Source organism: Carassius auratus, chromosome 26 (genome assembly GCF_003368295.1).
Source record: "Carassius auratus strain Wakin chromosome 26, ASM336829v1, whole genome shotgun sequence".
NCBI classification, from domain to species: Eukaryota; Metazoa; Chordata; class Actinopteri; order Cypriniformes; family Cyprinidae; genus Carassius; species Carassius auratus.
In genome coordinates, this window is record NC_039268.1 from 21713048 (window position 1) to 21731177 (window position 18130).

Genomic DNA, 18130 nt, shown 5'->3' on the forward strand with positions numbered 1-18130 from the left:
ATATAATTTATATAGCAAATTCAGTTGTTGCTGAAACATTATTTAACAAAAAATATTTTAATCTATTTAATGTGTGTTATATATATATATATATATATATGTATATATATATATATATATATATATGTATATATATATATATATATATATATATATATATATATATATAGAAGCAAACCTATCTAAAGTACTAAAATTAAAGCAAACCAAAGTTACATTTACTGAAATTAATATAAACTTTAATCACATTTATGTAATTAAAAGTGCATTGGTTACAAACAACTCAGTTAAGTTAAATCAAAGATAAAAGTCTAAATGAATTAAGTTAAAGTCTCTGCCTTTCTCACACAGAACAACCTCCTTGACAGCAACCAAACTGGGTTCGGAAGTGAACATTCAACCGAGCCTTGATCTCAGTTGTTGAAGCCCTAAGACTGGCAAGAGCGGATTACAAATCCTCAATACTTATCCTGCTTTATCTGTCCGCTGCTTTTGACGGGGTTTGCCCCCAGCTCCTCCTGTCAACTCTACTGGCAAAGGGCATCTCAGGAACCACACTCCAGTGAGTCTTACCTATCAGACAGGTTTTTCAAAGTATCTTGGAGAGGTGAGGTGTCCAAGTCGCAACATCTAACTACTGGGGTGCCTCAGGGCTCAGTTTTTGGACCACTTCTCTTCTCTGTCTACATTGCATCACTAGACTCTGTCATTCAGAAACATGACTTTTCATACCACTGCTATGCTGATGACACACAACTCTACCTATCATTCCATCCTGATGATCCAATGGTAGCTGTTCGCATCTCAGCTTGTCTAACGGACATTTCTTGCTAGATGATGGACCATCACCTTCAACTCAACCTTGCCAAGACAGAACTGCTTGTAGTTCCAGAAAATCCATAATTTAATCACAATTTCACCTTGGAATCTTGGAGTTATGATTGATGATCAGCTGACTTTCTCAAACCACATTGCTAAAACTGTCCGGTCCTGCAGATTTTCTTAATTCAACATCAAGAAGATCAGGCCCTTACTTTTGGAACATGCTTCACAACTCCTTGTTCATGCTCTTGTTCTGTCCAGACTGGACTATTGCAATGCTCTCTTGGCAGGTCTTCCAAACAGTTCTATCTAAAATGTACAATTAATCCAGAACACAACAGCAATATAAAGGTTTAATGAGCCAAAAATAATGCACATCACAACTCTGTTTATCAATGTGCACTGGCTACCAATAGCTGCTCGCATAAAATTCAACGCATTAATGCTTGAATGCTAAACCACCACTCTGCACCCATTTACCTTAATTCATTACTTCAGACTAATATGCCCTCAAGAAGCTTGCGTACTCCAAGTGAACGTCGCTTGATTGTTCATCCCAAAGAAGCACAAAGTCACTTTTACGCACTTTTAAATTAAATGTTCCCTCCTGGTGGAATTTTTTTTTTTTTTTTTTTTTTTAATCCCTTGCTACGTGTACTGTGTTAAGCTAACTGAGACTTTTTATGGCAATTGTATATCATTGCTCTTTTGTTGATTTTGATCGCTTCCACTGTCCTCATTTGTAAGTCGCTTTTGGCTAAAAGCATCTGCTAAATGAATGAATGTAAATGCTACCATGCTAGGTTGGTAGTTACTTACATGTATGTCTCCAGATGTGTCTCGGATTATTCTTTCGAATCTGTAGCACTAACTCTTTTATTCACTGTTACTCCGTGCTGCACTCTCCTGGTTTTAACACTAGTTCTGCTGGATAATAAGCTCTCAGCGCTTCTTGTTCTGGCACTCATGGCCTGATATGGTCAGACTTGAGGGCATGGGATGGATTTTGTATCATATGGAATTCATTTGCTATCTGCGCAGACTTCAAAGCGAGAGCTCTCGGGTCCGGCCCGTACCTTTCTCACACCATAAATGGCCTCTCAAGGAATGTCATGAATCAAATTATGTGCTTCTGAAATTCCCTCTTGTAGGGCAGCGCTACATGAAGATGAGGCTCAACTATTTATAACAGGCAGAGCTCTGGCAGCTATCAGGAACATGGCCTCCTGGATTTTCAGTTTACAAGCTCTCGAAAAACCGTCTGCGGACCCTGAAAAGAAGCACGTGTAAACAAAAATGTCAAGAGGGTTTCTAAGAGTGTGAGAGTAATGTATGATGGTGTGTGTGAGAGAGGCTCTTCAGACTGGGTGGGATGAAATGTGATGGTAGAAATGTGTCAACCGGTAGATAGTTGCACAGCTTGAAGATACAGTGTATATATATATATATATATATATATATATATATATATATATATATATATATATATATATATATATATATATATGTATATATGTATATATATATATATATATATATATATATATATATATATATATATATATATATATATATATATATATATATTATTTATAAATAAAATTAATTGCATATAGCTGCTATATTATTTATTTACATTTAACCCCGAAACACAACTCAATGCATTGTGCAATGCAAAATACAGGTAAAAACCTGTGTGTGTGTGTGTGTGTTGTAAATATGTATAAATAAAGACTGCGTATCGTTGTGTGCCTAAGGACTTTCTAAACTTTTCTGTAAATCATACATTTCTTTCATCTTTTCATGACTTTAAATAAGTGTTCAGAAAGCAGCAGAGACAATATGAAACATTCATTTCAGCCAATCATATTCTGAGCTGAAGGCTAAAGTGGATTGAAATAGATGAGCTAGACCGTATTTAGTTGCTTTTAGCTGTTTGCACAAGCGTCCTGTTTGTTTCTTTTAAAATAACCCAGCGGAGAGCATTTACGGCCCACCGTCTGATGGGTTCATTACGGACAAGGCAGCCTGGAAATTGGCCGTCATTAAAATTCACAACTTTGTGACTTACGAGGATGAAACAGAATCGCAGGCTTTTGATATTTTACTGTTGCTGGAGATGGAGCGAGGATGAGAGACTGCTCAGTGAGAGAAGATAAATAAATCAGTTTCTAGTAAATAAAAAATGACACCGTTTCTCGCACAAAATATAACTTTGCTGGAACTGCAAAGCGTTAGGTGTAGAAGTGGCTTGCGTTCATTGAAACCCAATAAATTATCGCTGAGATCTGTGGCACTATAGCTGTTTATGTTTTGATGCTTGATGGAGCGCTTTCCTAAAGACCAAAGGTTTTCTGCACGGATTTTGAGAAAATAAATACAGGCCTTCGGGTCAGTTTTACCCAACAGTTTCCCATCAGTCCAGAGTACATTATACTGAACTTTAATAGTTATGTCGTTGCTTTTCAGCCTAATGAGGCGAGTAAGAAACCTGCCCTGTTGTTTGATGGATTTGGGACAAGTCTCAGCATGATCTGAGTGCCAAGACTGTTAACAAAAAGGTTAATGAGAGGTTAACAAGAAAAAGAACAGAGTAAATGGGAGAACCTTAATTCATTATGCAAATGTGATTTTAGGCAAAAACATCCCACTGAGGCTGATATGCTAATGAGCTGATGAATATCTTTTGGGGTAGAACCACGTTCACTTTTGATGTGAGACCAGAAAAGACTGTAATGAAGTGTTAAAACTGTACTGGACATGTTTGCTCAACTTTGTGCCGCTTTGTAAGAAGTTTGGATGAGCTGTAAGCATCATGAAGGTATCGAAATCAAGAAATAAGAATAATTAAATGCATAAAAATTAAGATGCTGTCCCAAATACAGGGTTATTATACTTACATACATACATATATCTATATATATCTATCTATCTATCTATCTATCTATCTATATATATATATATATATATATATATATATATCTATCTATCTATCTATCTATCTATCTATCTATCTATATATATATATATATATATATATATATATATATATATATATATATATATATATATATATATATATATATATATATATATATATAAAAGAAGTAATGAATGTTAAGTGAAATCAAATTAAATATTATAACATTTCTTTTTTTCAGTAGTTGTCAAGTCATCATTTATCATGAACTTGATGGACTAAAATAGCTCAAACTAAAACTGTAATCAGAATTGACAAATAAAGTAAAACAACTTCTAAAATTACTGAAATGCAACACAATTGATCAAATTTTAACTAAAATTAAAATGGAAAATATAATAATATCCTCAATGACACAAAAATGATACTAAAATACACTGTTTCATACTTTCTAAACAAACATATTTTTTTGGACATCAACATTCTCAACAAAATACCTTCAGAAGAAAGAGATGCAATACAGAACCAACTTGAGGTTGAGAAATGATGACAGAATTTCATTTTTCACTCTAGTGCACACTGGGTTTGTAATAGTAATCATGTAGCTGTGCTTGTAGTCAGTTTTTGCTTCATGTTTCACCATCTTGAAAGTCTTAGAAGAACAAAGTAGTGTCTTGCTCGTCTGAAGTTCAGAGATCAGTCCGGTATGAAATACTCACAGAAGTGCAGAAATTTTGTTGTGAGTTGCACTTTTATAAGATGTTTCATGTTTCTCATGTGTGTTTCTCAGGCTCTGTGCTGAGAGATACTTAGATTTACTTTGTGTATAGTTAGAGGCTTCATCATGTCCAAGATGGAGAGAACGCAAACACAGTCAGATTTATTTCTCAAAGTTGTGCAGTACTATGTTTGCCAAAAAATTTCATTTTATTACAAAATATTAAATTGTTTTAAACATGCTTTTAAATAAAAAATATAAAAATAAAACAGAATCTGGTAAAAATATATATATATGAAACTGTTTTCATAATGTAATTTAAATAAATGTTTAATAAACTTTAAATAGCAGTTCTTTGTTGCTTGATTTAAAATGACTGCAATTGGTAAAAATAAACCAATTTCATAGGTCTCTAAATTATTATTATTATTATTATTATTATTATTATTATTATTATTTATTAACATTAAATAAATGTACAAATGATTGTGTAGACATGCTTTTAAATGTCCAGCATTTTAACTAATACAATTAAATGCAGGAAAAGCTAGAATTTCTAGAGCAAACCACAGGTGTAAAAAAGAAAAAAAAGAAAAATCCTTTCGATTCTGTTGGCGTGTAGAAAAAAGTGAAATAGCAATTCATTAGATACGTGCACAGGTGTTTTTATTCCAACAAATGAATGCGATGTTCCTTTGTATTGAGTTCATCTGAACGAGAGCGCTGGGAGCGCAGATCTGATTTTTGATTAGGAGGGGTTGCCAGCGCCGGTATCACGGGAAGTCAATCTGGTTTGACCTGGATTACTTCTGCCAGGAAGCACATCTCATGAAAGATGCAACGTCTCTGCTTTCCTCTGCCACTCATCCTTCCCGCTCTTCTCCACTTTTGGAGGGTCAGAACCTTTGAAGGTCCTTGTTTTTAGCGTGGCCTTCGAACGCGGAGCCTTTCAGATCTGCTTTTTCCTGCTGTCGGGCTTTTAGACCCCCATGACACTTCAAGTCATGTCAGAATGATTGCATTTAAGAGATGAGTGCACTTAGATGTTGCAGTTTCCGTTGGGGAAACCTTTTCTTCAGAGCTGGTATCTGATGTCCTAAAAACATGAATGCATTGAAAATCCTGTTTGTTGAATGTTTGATTTGATTTGTGTTCTCAGCATTTGACTGTAGAGCATGTGTTGATTGTCATGCACATTTGATGCATCAAATACAGATTTGTTTCTTCCAGAATGTTCACTTTCAGCAGCATAAAGCGGCTGCAACAGCTCTGATGATGACACTGACTGTTTCACGATTGACCAGATCTACCGCATGACAGCGATCACATTTGATTCGGATTTATTCTAACATCCTCAGTTCCAATAATGCTCACAAATCTGTGTTTCACATTCTGGAAGAAACAAACCTGTATATGATGCATCAAATATGCATGACAATCAATTCATGCTCTACATGCTGAGAACAGCTTTTTACTGTAGTTGCAATGTTATATTTAGTCACGTTTATCAAAGAACACTGATAAAAGCATTAATACCCCTACTTTATTGGTATTTAAATAGTACTGTTTATGTTCATGTTAAACTTTATTACTGACAGATGGTGCTGTATTTGACAAATATTGTATTTTATTCATTTCATCTGTGATAGTATGTGAACACCTCTTTCTGGTCCTCGAATCTGATTAGCTGATAAGAGTGACGATATTAGATTGCAACAGAACTCCTATAGCCGTTCCACCGTTAGTATCACTCCGCGTACAATTATACTGTTTTGTGTCACAGAATGTAGTTTTAAAAGCATTTGAGGCCAGAATGAACTTGCATGGACTTCAAATATGCCATTTGTTAATTAAGATAACGTCTGTTTGAAAATTTGCATCAATGTTTACGCAGACGCGAGCTCTAGAGCATCAGCGCTCATAAATCCGCCACTGACTGTGATGTCTCTATAGTTGTTAAACATTTCAATTTAAATTACATTTATGCATTTAGCAGATGCTTTTATCCAAAGCGACTTACAGTGCATTCAGGCTATACATTTTTACCTATCATGTGTTCCCGGGGAATCGAACCCACAACTTTGCGCTTGACAACGCACTGCTCTACCAGTTGAGCTATAGGAACACTATAAATATGAGATACATTTCATTTTGAGTAAATATAACGGGTAGACTTTTGTCTCAATAATCTATTATTTGTTCCAGAGCAAATAGTTTTGGCAGAATCTCATCATGTTTATGTAACTTCAATGCTGTATATTATAGAGCTGCTTTTGTACTTTTGACTGAATGGTCTAGCAACTATTATGATGGCTGTTGTTGTTTATTAAATATGATCCAATAAATAATATTTTATATAAATAATATAATTTATTATTGGTAAAATCTACTTTTTTGTTTAAAAAAATATTTTCAAATGTATTAAAATACATTCCTTTAAACATGCAGGTGACACACTTAGCTAAGACTGCATTACCCAGCATGCACTGCGGCTGCTTGAGTGAAGCCCATACCTACTGCAAATCATTTGCTTTTCTTTTTTTGTCTTTGTTGAGAAGTGAAAAAGTCAAATCAGCTAACGTGTTGGTTTTATCGCCACTCAAACTACTTAAATGCGTCATGTTGTAAGTAATATCTTTGCAGGCCATGTTGTGTTTGTAGTCATTAGCTGTAATTGTGCATCACTTAAGTCGACTCATAAAAGTCACTCTTGCTCTGATGTCCAGCGTGACTGGCTGACTATCTATAATTTCTAAGATTGTCCAATTTCCAAGCAGCAGGTCTCGTCTAATATCGTTCCAGGGGGACACAGCCTTTCAGAGCGGCCCGTGTTAAACTGCACTGGCACGAGTGGAGGAGCGCATGAATGATGTGTGCCTTCAATCATCTATCAAACGCTGGAAGTTCACTCATTTTTCTCATATTCATCAGCAAGGTCAGGAGTAGCTGTGTGATTGACAGTGATGTAATGGAGCAGGATGTGTGTCACGTCTCTGGCCTCTGCATCGCCTGAATAAAAGCGTGTTGCAGCCAGGTATTTATTCAGTCTGCACTGTTGTTGTTGTTTTTTGGGGAAAAGCTCTTGCCTACTTTACTTCCCGAACAGCAGAAAGCCATATTGCTAATGACGCTGTGGCCCTGATGTGGCTCCTGTGACAGATTGTGTCACAGAAAGTGCAGAGATCATATTTGGAATATCAATATTCTGTGATTTGCCTTCGTTTTGCTGCTTAAACTTGACATGAGTGTACCTGGAAACATGCTAGTGACTGACCGCATCATCAACGGCAAATATAGGCGCTTCCATACAGTGTGAACGCCTAGTGTTGCATTGCAGTTGCATCATTCATTCATCCGGTCTTCATAATATATTTATGCAGGCAGTTTAAACGTGGAAACAGAGGCATTAACATGAAAAACATGGATTCATATAGGAAATGTTTTAGCCGTTGTGTATTTTCGTAGGGATTTCTTGCACATGAACAAGCCGGTTAATGAAAAAATATTGCCCAAACTGTTTACTCGACATGGAATAATTATGAAATTATTATTTATAATTATTTAAAATAGGAAACTCTTTCCATTTTGCTTATGTAATGTAGATTTTTAATGATTCTTTGCATGATTTTATATATTAGGAAATTTGTAGATAAAATAAGGAAGGAGGGAGGGTTAAGTGATGTCGTTCCTGGAGGCGGAGCAAGTTATTTAATTGAATTTTCATTAAATAATTTTATTATTTTAGTATTTATGCACAAATTATTAATATTTTGAGTTAGCTTTTATTTTTATCTTGTGAGGTTTCAGTTTTTACATTTTCAGTTTTAGTCATTTTTGTAACTTGTATTGATATATTTTGTCTGTATTATGTTGTTACATGTGTTTTTTTTATTTCTACATTTATAAAAATATATATTCTAAAATATTCTTGCATTTTTTTTTTTTTTTGTAATTTTACTGCTTAGACTTATTTTATTTTAGTTAGTTACCAAACCAACATTTCACTTTTCCTTTCAGTTTTAGATTTATGTATTCATTTATTTTCTATATTTTACATTTTCATATGATATTTATTTAATTTAAATTAATGACTTTTTTTTTAAATATGCCAATTTAATGCTATTTTTCCCATCGTGTCAAAGTCTTTAGACAGCTGCTGAAACAAAAGCACTTAAGAAATTAGTCAAAATATTTATTGAACAGTTTGAGATTCTTTAATTGTGTCAATATATTTCTGTGACAGTTGTTTAACGATAATTTCGTCCAAATGTCATCACTTTTGTTTTAACGGCCTTGTTGTGCTAATGTGTGAAGGCTGGCGATATGGTAAAAAGAAGGAAGGCTGCTGTAAGTGTGAACAGCAGATGTGTTACAATTACCAAAAAAGAATCTGTTGTTTTTACTGCGATGTTATACAGGTGATAAGAGGATGAGTTTATGATGAGTTTAAAAATGGCCACAAGTGGAAAGCATTAGCTGTCAGCTGATAGACTGAGAAACTGTCAGTTTGATCTCGTTTTGACAGTAAGTGACAGTTTAAGTGTTTTAGTTTGGATACATACTGTATGCATTAATATGGAATCATATAGGAAATGTTTTATCAGGTGTGTTTGATTATAGGTATATTGTACACATGAACAACACGGTTAATGAGAAAGTTTTGCCTAGACTGTGGATTCTGGACTCTGGATATGGAATAATTTTGACAAAGGAAATAATGCAGGAAATTACTTTCTAATTAATCTAAGTATGAAACATATCATATTTCCTGTGTTTGTCATGTTTTTTGATGTGATTTTAATGGAAATGGCTAGATGATAAAAAGTAGTAGAGGAAGAATTAGTTTTCAAATTTTTGGAGGCGGGGCAAGTTGATAAATCATGTTTTTTCATTGTTATTTTAGTGTTCTTTTTATAATATAATAGTTTTATAATGTTTTAAAATAACTTTTATTTTTTTCCTTTGGATTTTTTGTAATTTTAAGTTTTAGTAAGTCTTAAATTTGCTTGTCAGTTTATATATATATATATATATATATATATATATGTAATTATTTTTAAAATGCTTTTTATTATTAATAATGCTATTTGAGATTACCGTATTTTATTTTTAGTTATTGTATTATTTCAACTTCTATTTCTTATTTCTTATTTTGTTTTTAGTAATACACCAAATGTGTTAATTTTGTAATGTGCTTTTGTTAGTTTTATTGTTTTATTTGTTATATATATATATTATCTTCAGTGATTGTATTTTTCCTATTATGTTAATTGTTTTTAATATTTTGATGAATGCATTTTACCTCATTTTTATTTTAGTTTTCCACATTTTTGTACATATATTATTTTTCTAATTTTTAAGCTTTATTTTTTATTCTCGTTTTAAGCCTTTTTTTTATGTTTAAGACTGACAGTATTAATAGTTGTTTTTATGTAGAGTTTAAGGAACAGCTACAAGTGGAAAGTAGCTGTCCATTGAACCTCTGTGCACTCCCGTTAGAGTAAACGCTCTGCAGCAGAGGGAACAGAGTCACAGCACACACAGAACACAGAGCAGAGCGCATCGGTGTGCCGTGATACTCGACCGAGGTGAGGCGAGGCGAGGCGAGTCGAGGCGGTGTGAATGAATAGAGCGGGGACTGGGGGCCGTGGAGTGGGCTCTCAGGAGGCTCTCAGGAGGCTTCATCTCCACTCCCTCCTGCAGTGCTCCACTGCTCCGCTCTTCCTCTCTCATTCTGTCTCTCCTCTTGTTTCCTGTCTTCATTAACAAGCCTCAGTCCGCTGAATATAGGTTGGCTTGTTGTTTTCTAGCAGCTGATTTGATTGATGGTAAATATTTAAGCTCGTTACATATTTTCTAATTAATAGATGTATAACTGAGCTCTTCTCTGCGGTATACTGGAGTATGGATAAAACTTAGAAAACGGCACTTTCTGTGCATGAAAAATATATTAACGATTGTAACAGTTTTTGTACTTTCGAGAATGGTATTAGTATTAACCTACAATTTTCAACTTTAAAGAAATTAATAAAATAAGATAAAATCAGTAAAAAGTGAATTGTAATTACACGTTTAAAAAAAAATTCAAGGTAACGGGTTTCCTCAATTTAACTAAGTAGATACTTTGTTAATATTAATTAAGTATAATCACACTATAAAGTAATCACCATTTAATACATTTAAGTCCAACTTAAAATAAAAAGTAAACAACACATTTTCAAACTGTTATTTGTCAGTGTAATTTATGTATTTCATTATGCAGTTTAAATACTTTTAAGATTTAAGGCAACGGTTTTCCTCATTTTTTTTATTTTCTTCAGTAAAGTCAACAGATGGTAGTGCGATGCTGGGATTGGGCTTTGGGAACCAGCACTGCTGTTCTCTTAAGGTCAGTGGAATCAGCAAATAAAGAGAAACTCTCACAGCGCTTCCATTCAGACGCCAGCACAAAAGCAACCGAACACTATTCAGGGTGAAAAGCTGAAGGTTGATGAGTTTAGTACATGTGCCACTTCACTCTTTGTGACATATAGCTGTCACTCAAACTATGTGTGAATCGGTGCAAAAAGGAGTCAAAGTTTTTATTTGTGTTTTACGAGTTTTCAATGGCTTTCATTGTAGATAAAATATAAAACAGGTTTATTAAAGGGTTTATTAATAAATAAATAATTAATAAAATAAAGTTATAGAGTTATAGAGAGTTAAAGATGATCGTTTTTATATACTGTATAATATATTGTATATATATATATATATATATATATATATATATATATATATATATATATATATATATATGCATATATATATTATATTTTCAGTGGTTTTCGTTGTAGATCAAATTCTTCACAGCTTTATATATAGGTTCTAAATAAATAAATAAATATTCTTTTGTTTTGTTTGTTATTGCGACATCAGTTTTACATTTTTTTTATTGTCGAAAAAATAATACAGGGACATACGATGACTTGGATATATATATATATATATATATATATATATATATATATATATATATATATATATATATATATATATATATATATATATTAATGGTGGGCATAGATTATTTTTTTTTTATCTAGATTATTCTCACTGTGATCTTGAAATTAATCTAGATTAAAATGGATTATTATTAATAAATACGAAATAATTATTACATAAATTAATGTATGATTTTCGCATGTCATATTCATTAATTATTCATTAATAATTATATTACATACTAAATATTTAGTTTTAACAATAAGAGTAATTTCATAATAAAATAGTTATGGTTGTTGCCGTTGATATTAAATAATTATGTATATACTGTGTGTGTGTGTGTGTGTGTGTGTGTATATATATATATATATATATATATATATATATATATATATATATATATATATATATATATATAAATGGACATACAATTGCATTTTAAACTTTGTTAACATGAATCTGGATGTCATCACAGCCGTAGTGATTTCTCTCTCGACTATGGAGCATGATTTCTGGAAGGGTTATGCTGTTTGTGTTTTGTTTGTTTGGCTCAATTATTCCTGCGTATCTAAATGTTCACAGTTGTGGAGTTTCTTTCCGGTTTGTTCTGCATTTCACACTGAATGCATTCCTGGCATGTTATTTAATGGAGAACATATGAATAAATTCATCATCAACAAAGAAGTTCTTGGGATTATAGTTGCAGTGCTGGAAACGTTTACATTGCACCCCACGAAACTGCTGGACGTGTTGCTTTGAGATGACATTTGTGAACGGTTAAGCATGTGTGAATCCAGTAAAAAAAACTTGTGAGATGACAAACTTGAGTGCGTTAATGCATTTGCATATTTAAACTTATTGTAAACTTTTTGCATATTTAAAGGTTTGCATGCATGTTTCTCTGCGTTTAAGAATTGGCATGCAGAGTAAGACACAGCTCACTTCCTGCGTCCCCACCCACGACTGCCTCTTTATTCTGCTCTTTTTCTTCCCGGTGCTTGTGTTATTGATCATTGTTCTCTGAGGTCCGAGAGATTTAACTTGCATTGATTTTACATCAGCCTCCAACTTTGTCTTTGCTGCATTATCTGAGCCTCTTCTGGCGCTAATGCTCGTTTTATGGCATTTGTTTAGGCCGACACCGACACGTGTTTTTGCATTTCTGTCCCTTAAGAGGCTGGAGAGAATCAGCTCGGACAAAAAGGACATCAGGTTCACTGTCTAACTATACAAAGAGATGACTGTATCGCTACAGATGCACAGCTAAACTCCTCTGTTTGCTAACATGCTCATAGTTTCTCAAATGCTACATTTGTTTCTGGTCATTTACCACTTTTTAAGACATGTTTAAAGTGAATATCACATGGGAAAATTGACTAGAATTAGTATTGGATTAGTATTTATTTCTGTATTTCTTAATATTCATAATTAATTTCAAATGCAATATGTTTTAAATAAAATGTATTAAATATAATAACTTATATACAATGTAAATAATGTTTAATAAGTAAGCATTGTACTTTTTTATTAATAATTAATCATTATCATGTTTTTTGTTGGTTTCATTTTATATTCTTATTCAGAATTATTTTGTATTAATAATACTTATAATAATGATTATTTAATAATTATTTGATGTTAGTAATCACAAAAAAGTGTTGCTGTTCTTTTTATAATTATTTAGTATTGATAATAATTAATAAATGTTGCTGTGTTTTTGTTGCTGTGTTATAATTAAATAATATGATATTATTAATAATTGTATTTAATAATAATTTGTTTGTATTATTTATAATAGTTCATCTTAATATATTTAATCATTATTAATAATTGTAAACATGATTAATATTAACAATTAATTATAAAAAGTTGTTTTGGCATGTTGTTGCAGTTATTAAATTTTAATAATGTAATAGTTTAGCTAATCCAACTGCAAAGTCATGTTTTGCACTTTAAATACTAAGATTTTCTCATGCAAACATCACTTTGCAATTTTCAAAGCAGGTCTCAAAGTGCACTGTGGCCCAATGTGTCTTCAAAACATGCATGTTGTACGTTTATGGTGGACAAACGTTCATTTTACTTTAATTGATTAATGGTTGATTAAAAGCGATCACATGGACCATTCCTTTAGACTCTAAAGAGCTAAATTGTAATTGGAAAGATATTGATTGTGGCCTTTAACCATGCACTGAGATGCATTTGTCGTTATTGGCTTCTCTGGCCTCATCCTGAGCGCGTTTGTCTTTGCTCTCGGTCTGATATGCATTCTGTCCGTGTCCAGAAAGTAATCAGCAGGAGCTCTCAGATTACGCCTGCCAATCTTCGCTCTTCCTGCGCCGCTGTGCTGAGACGGAGGAAAGCAGGGATGCATGGGAGGAGACGGGTCATCACTCTTGTCTTCCTCTCCCTAATGTTGTCTGACACAGGTCCGGAGGGACAGAGGAATCAGGCCAGCACTCGTAATGACCAACGCAGCTGTGCAACAGTCACGCATGCTCCATCAGAGCACCAAATGCAGAGACTGGCTTGAATCTGTGTGATCTTAATTGTTAGACGTCAAGCCAAACGTGTTGTTAAAGTGGCTCTGGTTTTGCGTTGGACATAAAGCGACATCTCAAGGCGGAACTGTAATTGTATGTGTTTGACTTTGTGCAGTTTTTGAGGATAAGAGCATGTCACACACCCTGTCCATCTTGACATCTGTCTGATTTAACTGAGTGACAGAGTCATTTGCTCAGATATCGCCACGTTTGATTGGACAGACAGCCCTTGACATGAGATGAGTCTTCTCCTCCCTTTGTAGAATATTACATGAATTGTTGCATACACATGTATGTATGCAATGTATTGTTACATATTATTGTATAATATTTACTATTCTGGCTTTATCTAAGTATATATTTATATATATAAAAAAAAAATAAAATAAAAAAAATAATAATAATAATTATAATAATAATAATAATAATAATAATAATTATATATATATATATATATATATATATATATATATATATATATATATATATATATATATTTTTTTTTTTTTTAATATATATAAATATATAAGATAAAGCCATATATATATATACTTCTTGATACACACACATTTATTTATTTATTTATAATATTTATTTATATTTATTTATTTAATATAATATTATTTATTATATTATTTATAAATATATTATTTATTTTTAAAGGCGTTTACATTAATGTTAATTTGCAAGAACAATTATTAAATCTTAACTTTCAATGAGAGGTGAGTTGTAGAATTGATTGTTTATGAACATAAATGACAAAGAATGCATATTTAAAGTCGACATAAGCATGTGAGGTCATTGATTTCAGATGTCATAGTGGGTTTACAAAAAGACATCCTACAATATATCTGCTTTTGTTCTTCTGGTGTGAAGAGCTGCCAGAATCAGAGGCTCAGTCCGTTCTGTTCATCTTTGTTTGCTCTGCGTGTTCTCTAAGCTGTGCTGGACTTTGAAGAGCTCCAGGATTTGTGCCTCGACTGCCATCGGATGCGAGCGCTTCTCGTTGAGCCGCTTCTGAAGATGCACGAGGATCGATGTCTTGAGTCGGACCAGCGGGCTGCCAAATATCCCATGTGTGTCTCTGATCAGCCCTTTAAAATGACCGTCTGGGGACATCAGAGCAGAGAATCGATATCTGCTTAATTTTAGTCCACACAGATTTATTTGACAAAAGCTCAACCATGATTTGTGGCTCTTTGAGTGAGACAATGGTTTTCGGTCACCCCGTATGCTCCCTTTGTAAGTCCATTCACTCCATTGAATGTGTATAGACCCTTCCGTACTGTGTTATTAATGCATTCTGTTTTGCCAAGCAAATTCAAACATAAATATTCCCAAGCAGTCTAATGCCAAGAAATGTGAGCAGTTCTTGTCTTGAATGATTCTTCGGGGGTTAAAAAAGTATGTGCAACGTCCAAACAAAATGGTAGGAAATATGTAGAGCTGTTTTGTTGAGAGCAGGATCCTGCTGAGGGACGCTTGAAATGTTTGGCTGGTGAAGTTCCTCTGGCAGGAACGCTGGGAAACTATGCATGAGTACTTTGTTATATACGTGACAGTTATGTACATCTATTTGATTGAGATTTTAAAGCTCAGATGGATAACGCTGAATGCATGTTGAAAACATACACATCCTTTTTGTTGAAAAATGGTTTCAACTCACAACTAACCAGTTGCCTGATGTTTTCTTTAAGCAATGTTGGAATTTGATTATTAATTATTCTTTGCAAGCCAACAATGTCTATATTTAAATTGGGAAACATTTGAGCCCTAATTTTAAGATTTAGGGCATGCATGCATTCAGCATTTCAGAGGAATAATTCACTCCAAAAGGAAATTGCTGAATATTTACTCACCCATAGGCCATTCGAGATGTAGATGAGTTTGATTCTTCATGGCAACAGATTTGGGGATATGTACCGATTTGCATTCCATCATTTGCTCAACAATGGAGTGAATGGGTGCCATCAGAATGAGAGTCCAAACAGCTGATGAAAACATCACAGTAATCCACAACCAATCCACTCCAGTCCATCGGTTAATGTCTTGTGAAGTGAAAACCTGTGTGTTTCTAAAAAAAAAATCCATCACTAAGATGTTTTTAACTTCTAACCATATTGCTTCCAACTAAAATGTCAGTCCTCTATCCTCTATTCAGTGAAAAAGCCCATCTCCTGTTGTCTGCACAGCAAAATCATTTGTTTAGGATTGTTTAGGATTGTTTTCTCTTGTGAAGTGTGCTTAAGCTGTGCATATTTCTCTCTTGATTCAGACTAAATGCCTTTTCTTACTGGAGAAAATGTGTTATGGATATGGACTCAAATGTTAGCCTGAAGCAACAGTTTAATGTTATGTATTGATGGATTTGTTTCTTACAAAGACATCTTTTCACTTCTCAAGATGTTAACTGATGGACTGGAGTGCTGTGGATTAGTTGTGGATTATTGTGATGTTTTAATCAGCTGTTTGGACTCTCATTCTGACGGCACCCATTCACTGCAGAGGATCCATTGGTGACAAAGTAATGGAATGCTACATTTCTACAAACCTGATGAAGAAACAAACTCATCTATATTTCAGATGTCTTGGAAACACGCCAACTTTTACAATAAACGATGGTCAAATTATGTTGCCTCATAAACCAAATACATTTTTATTCTGTGATTAGCTGTATTGCTATTCTTCATTAGCAGTTCGTCATGTGCACTTGTTTTTGAAAACATGATTATTTCATCACGACTCAGAAGTAGGAACTTCCCAGGAACACTTGATAGTGATGTTGAGTTGTTTTTGATCTGGCTATCCTCATTCCTCATCACACTGAAAACACATGCTTTGAATAAACCCATCTGATCAGTTCACCTCTGGTGCAGCGACTCACATTTTTCTTTCTTTTCTCTTGCAGGGACACCGGAAAATACCAACAATCACCGATACCATCACCCACAAAGCAATGGCTTTGATCAGATGAATTCTGGCACAAGAGGAGCACAGACCGTCCCGCTGGCTCTGGTCTCGATATGTGCGTTTGCGCTGTTGTCAGGGTAACAGCAGCCAACTGGGTCTAAACCCCAGTCTCAAGACTGCTTTCCACACTGTTTCTCAGAAAGAAAAGAAAACGTGCCAGCTTTTAAAACATTGAGGGTGAAATTCCAGCGAGGAGATGTTCTTGAATGGAAACTGATCGTAAAAATTGATGCAATGAGAACTGAAGATGGCCTGAGAGTGAAAAATAAGAAAAAAACTGTCCTTTCAAAACCTTTTTAATCACAAAGTGTTTCTATCATAAATATAACAGGCTACTAAATATTCTGCCAACACTTTACTGCCTTGAATAATGTCTTTTCTACAGGGTTCAGAGTAACACATTCAGAGAAAAAAATGAATTGAATTCTTTAATGATGTATATTCAAATAGTTGTGAGCTGAAATAAGCACTGCACGTATCAGCGTTTTTTTGTTTGTTTTGTTTATGTTTTCTTTTTATAGAAATGATGCAATATTTCTGATGTCACATACTGCTTTATGAATACGTCTCGGTACCATGTACCTAAATGACCTCCTTTTTTAGCATTTTTAAATGTACTGTTGTTTTTCTTTTCATCTGAAACGGCGTATGACGCACCTTAACAAAGTGTATAAAGAATTTTTGAGTTACTATGTATTTATTCTTGGTTACAGAGTGACATTAAACAGATAATGAAACTAAACATCTGCCACATGAAGTTGAATGCTGGAAAATATGATCACTTTTTAAATATAGCATTATTTTATGGTAAGGTTTCATTTGTTAGCATTAGTAAACATGAACTAAAGGCGAGTGATACTTAAACAACAATAATCATTCTTAAGGTTAATGCTAATTTCAGCATTTAATAATATTTTTTTTCAAACAGTGCATCAGTTAACATTACTTACTGCACTGTAAACTATTGAATGTGTAAACTATGAAAAAACAAAAAAAAGAGACGGGTCAGCTGCCCCAAATCAAATTCAGTTTTCAGCTGAACTTGATCGACATCACGGCGAACATTACCTCAGTGCAGATTAATTCTGTCGTGTTATTGAAAGCAATACCATTCATTCATCGTAGCAATAAGGATAAATTGGCAATTAAAGAATTAGGAACACCAAGACCAAA

The 18130-nt window shown here is 33.6% G+C and overlaps 1 protein-coding gene across 1 annotated transcript in view; it reads left to right on the forward strand.

Moving 5' to 3' along the window:
* LOC113044635 (glypican-5) overlaps positions 1-17705 on the forward strand; it is a 166871-nt gene extending 149166 nt beyond the window's left edge. The window contains exon 8 of the mRNA XM_026204783.1: positions 16896-17705. Coding sequence (XP_026060568.1) covers positions 16896-17038 — 143 coding nt within the window. The 3' untranslated portion in view covers positions 17039-17705. The remainder of the gene's footprint in view (positions 1-16895) is intronic.
* Positions 17706-18130: the final 425 nt, after the last annotated feature.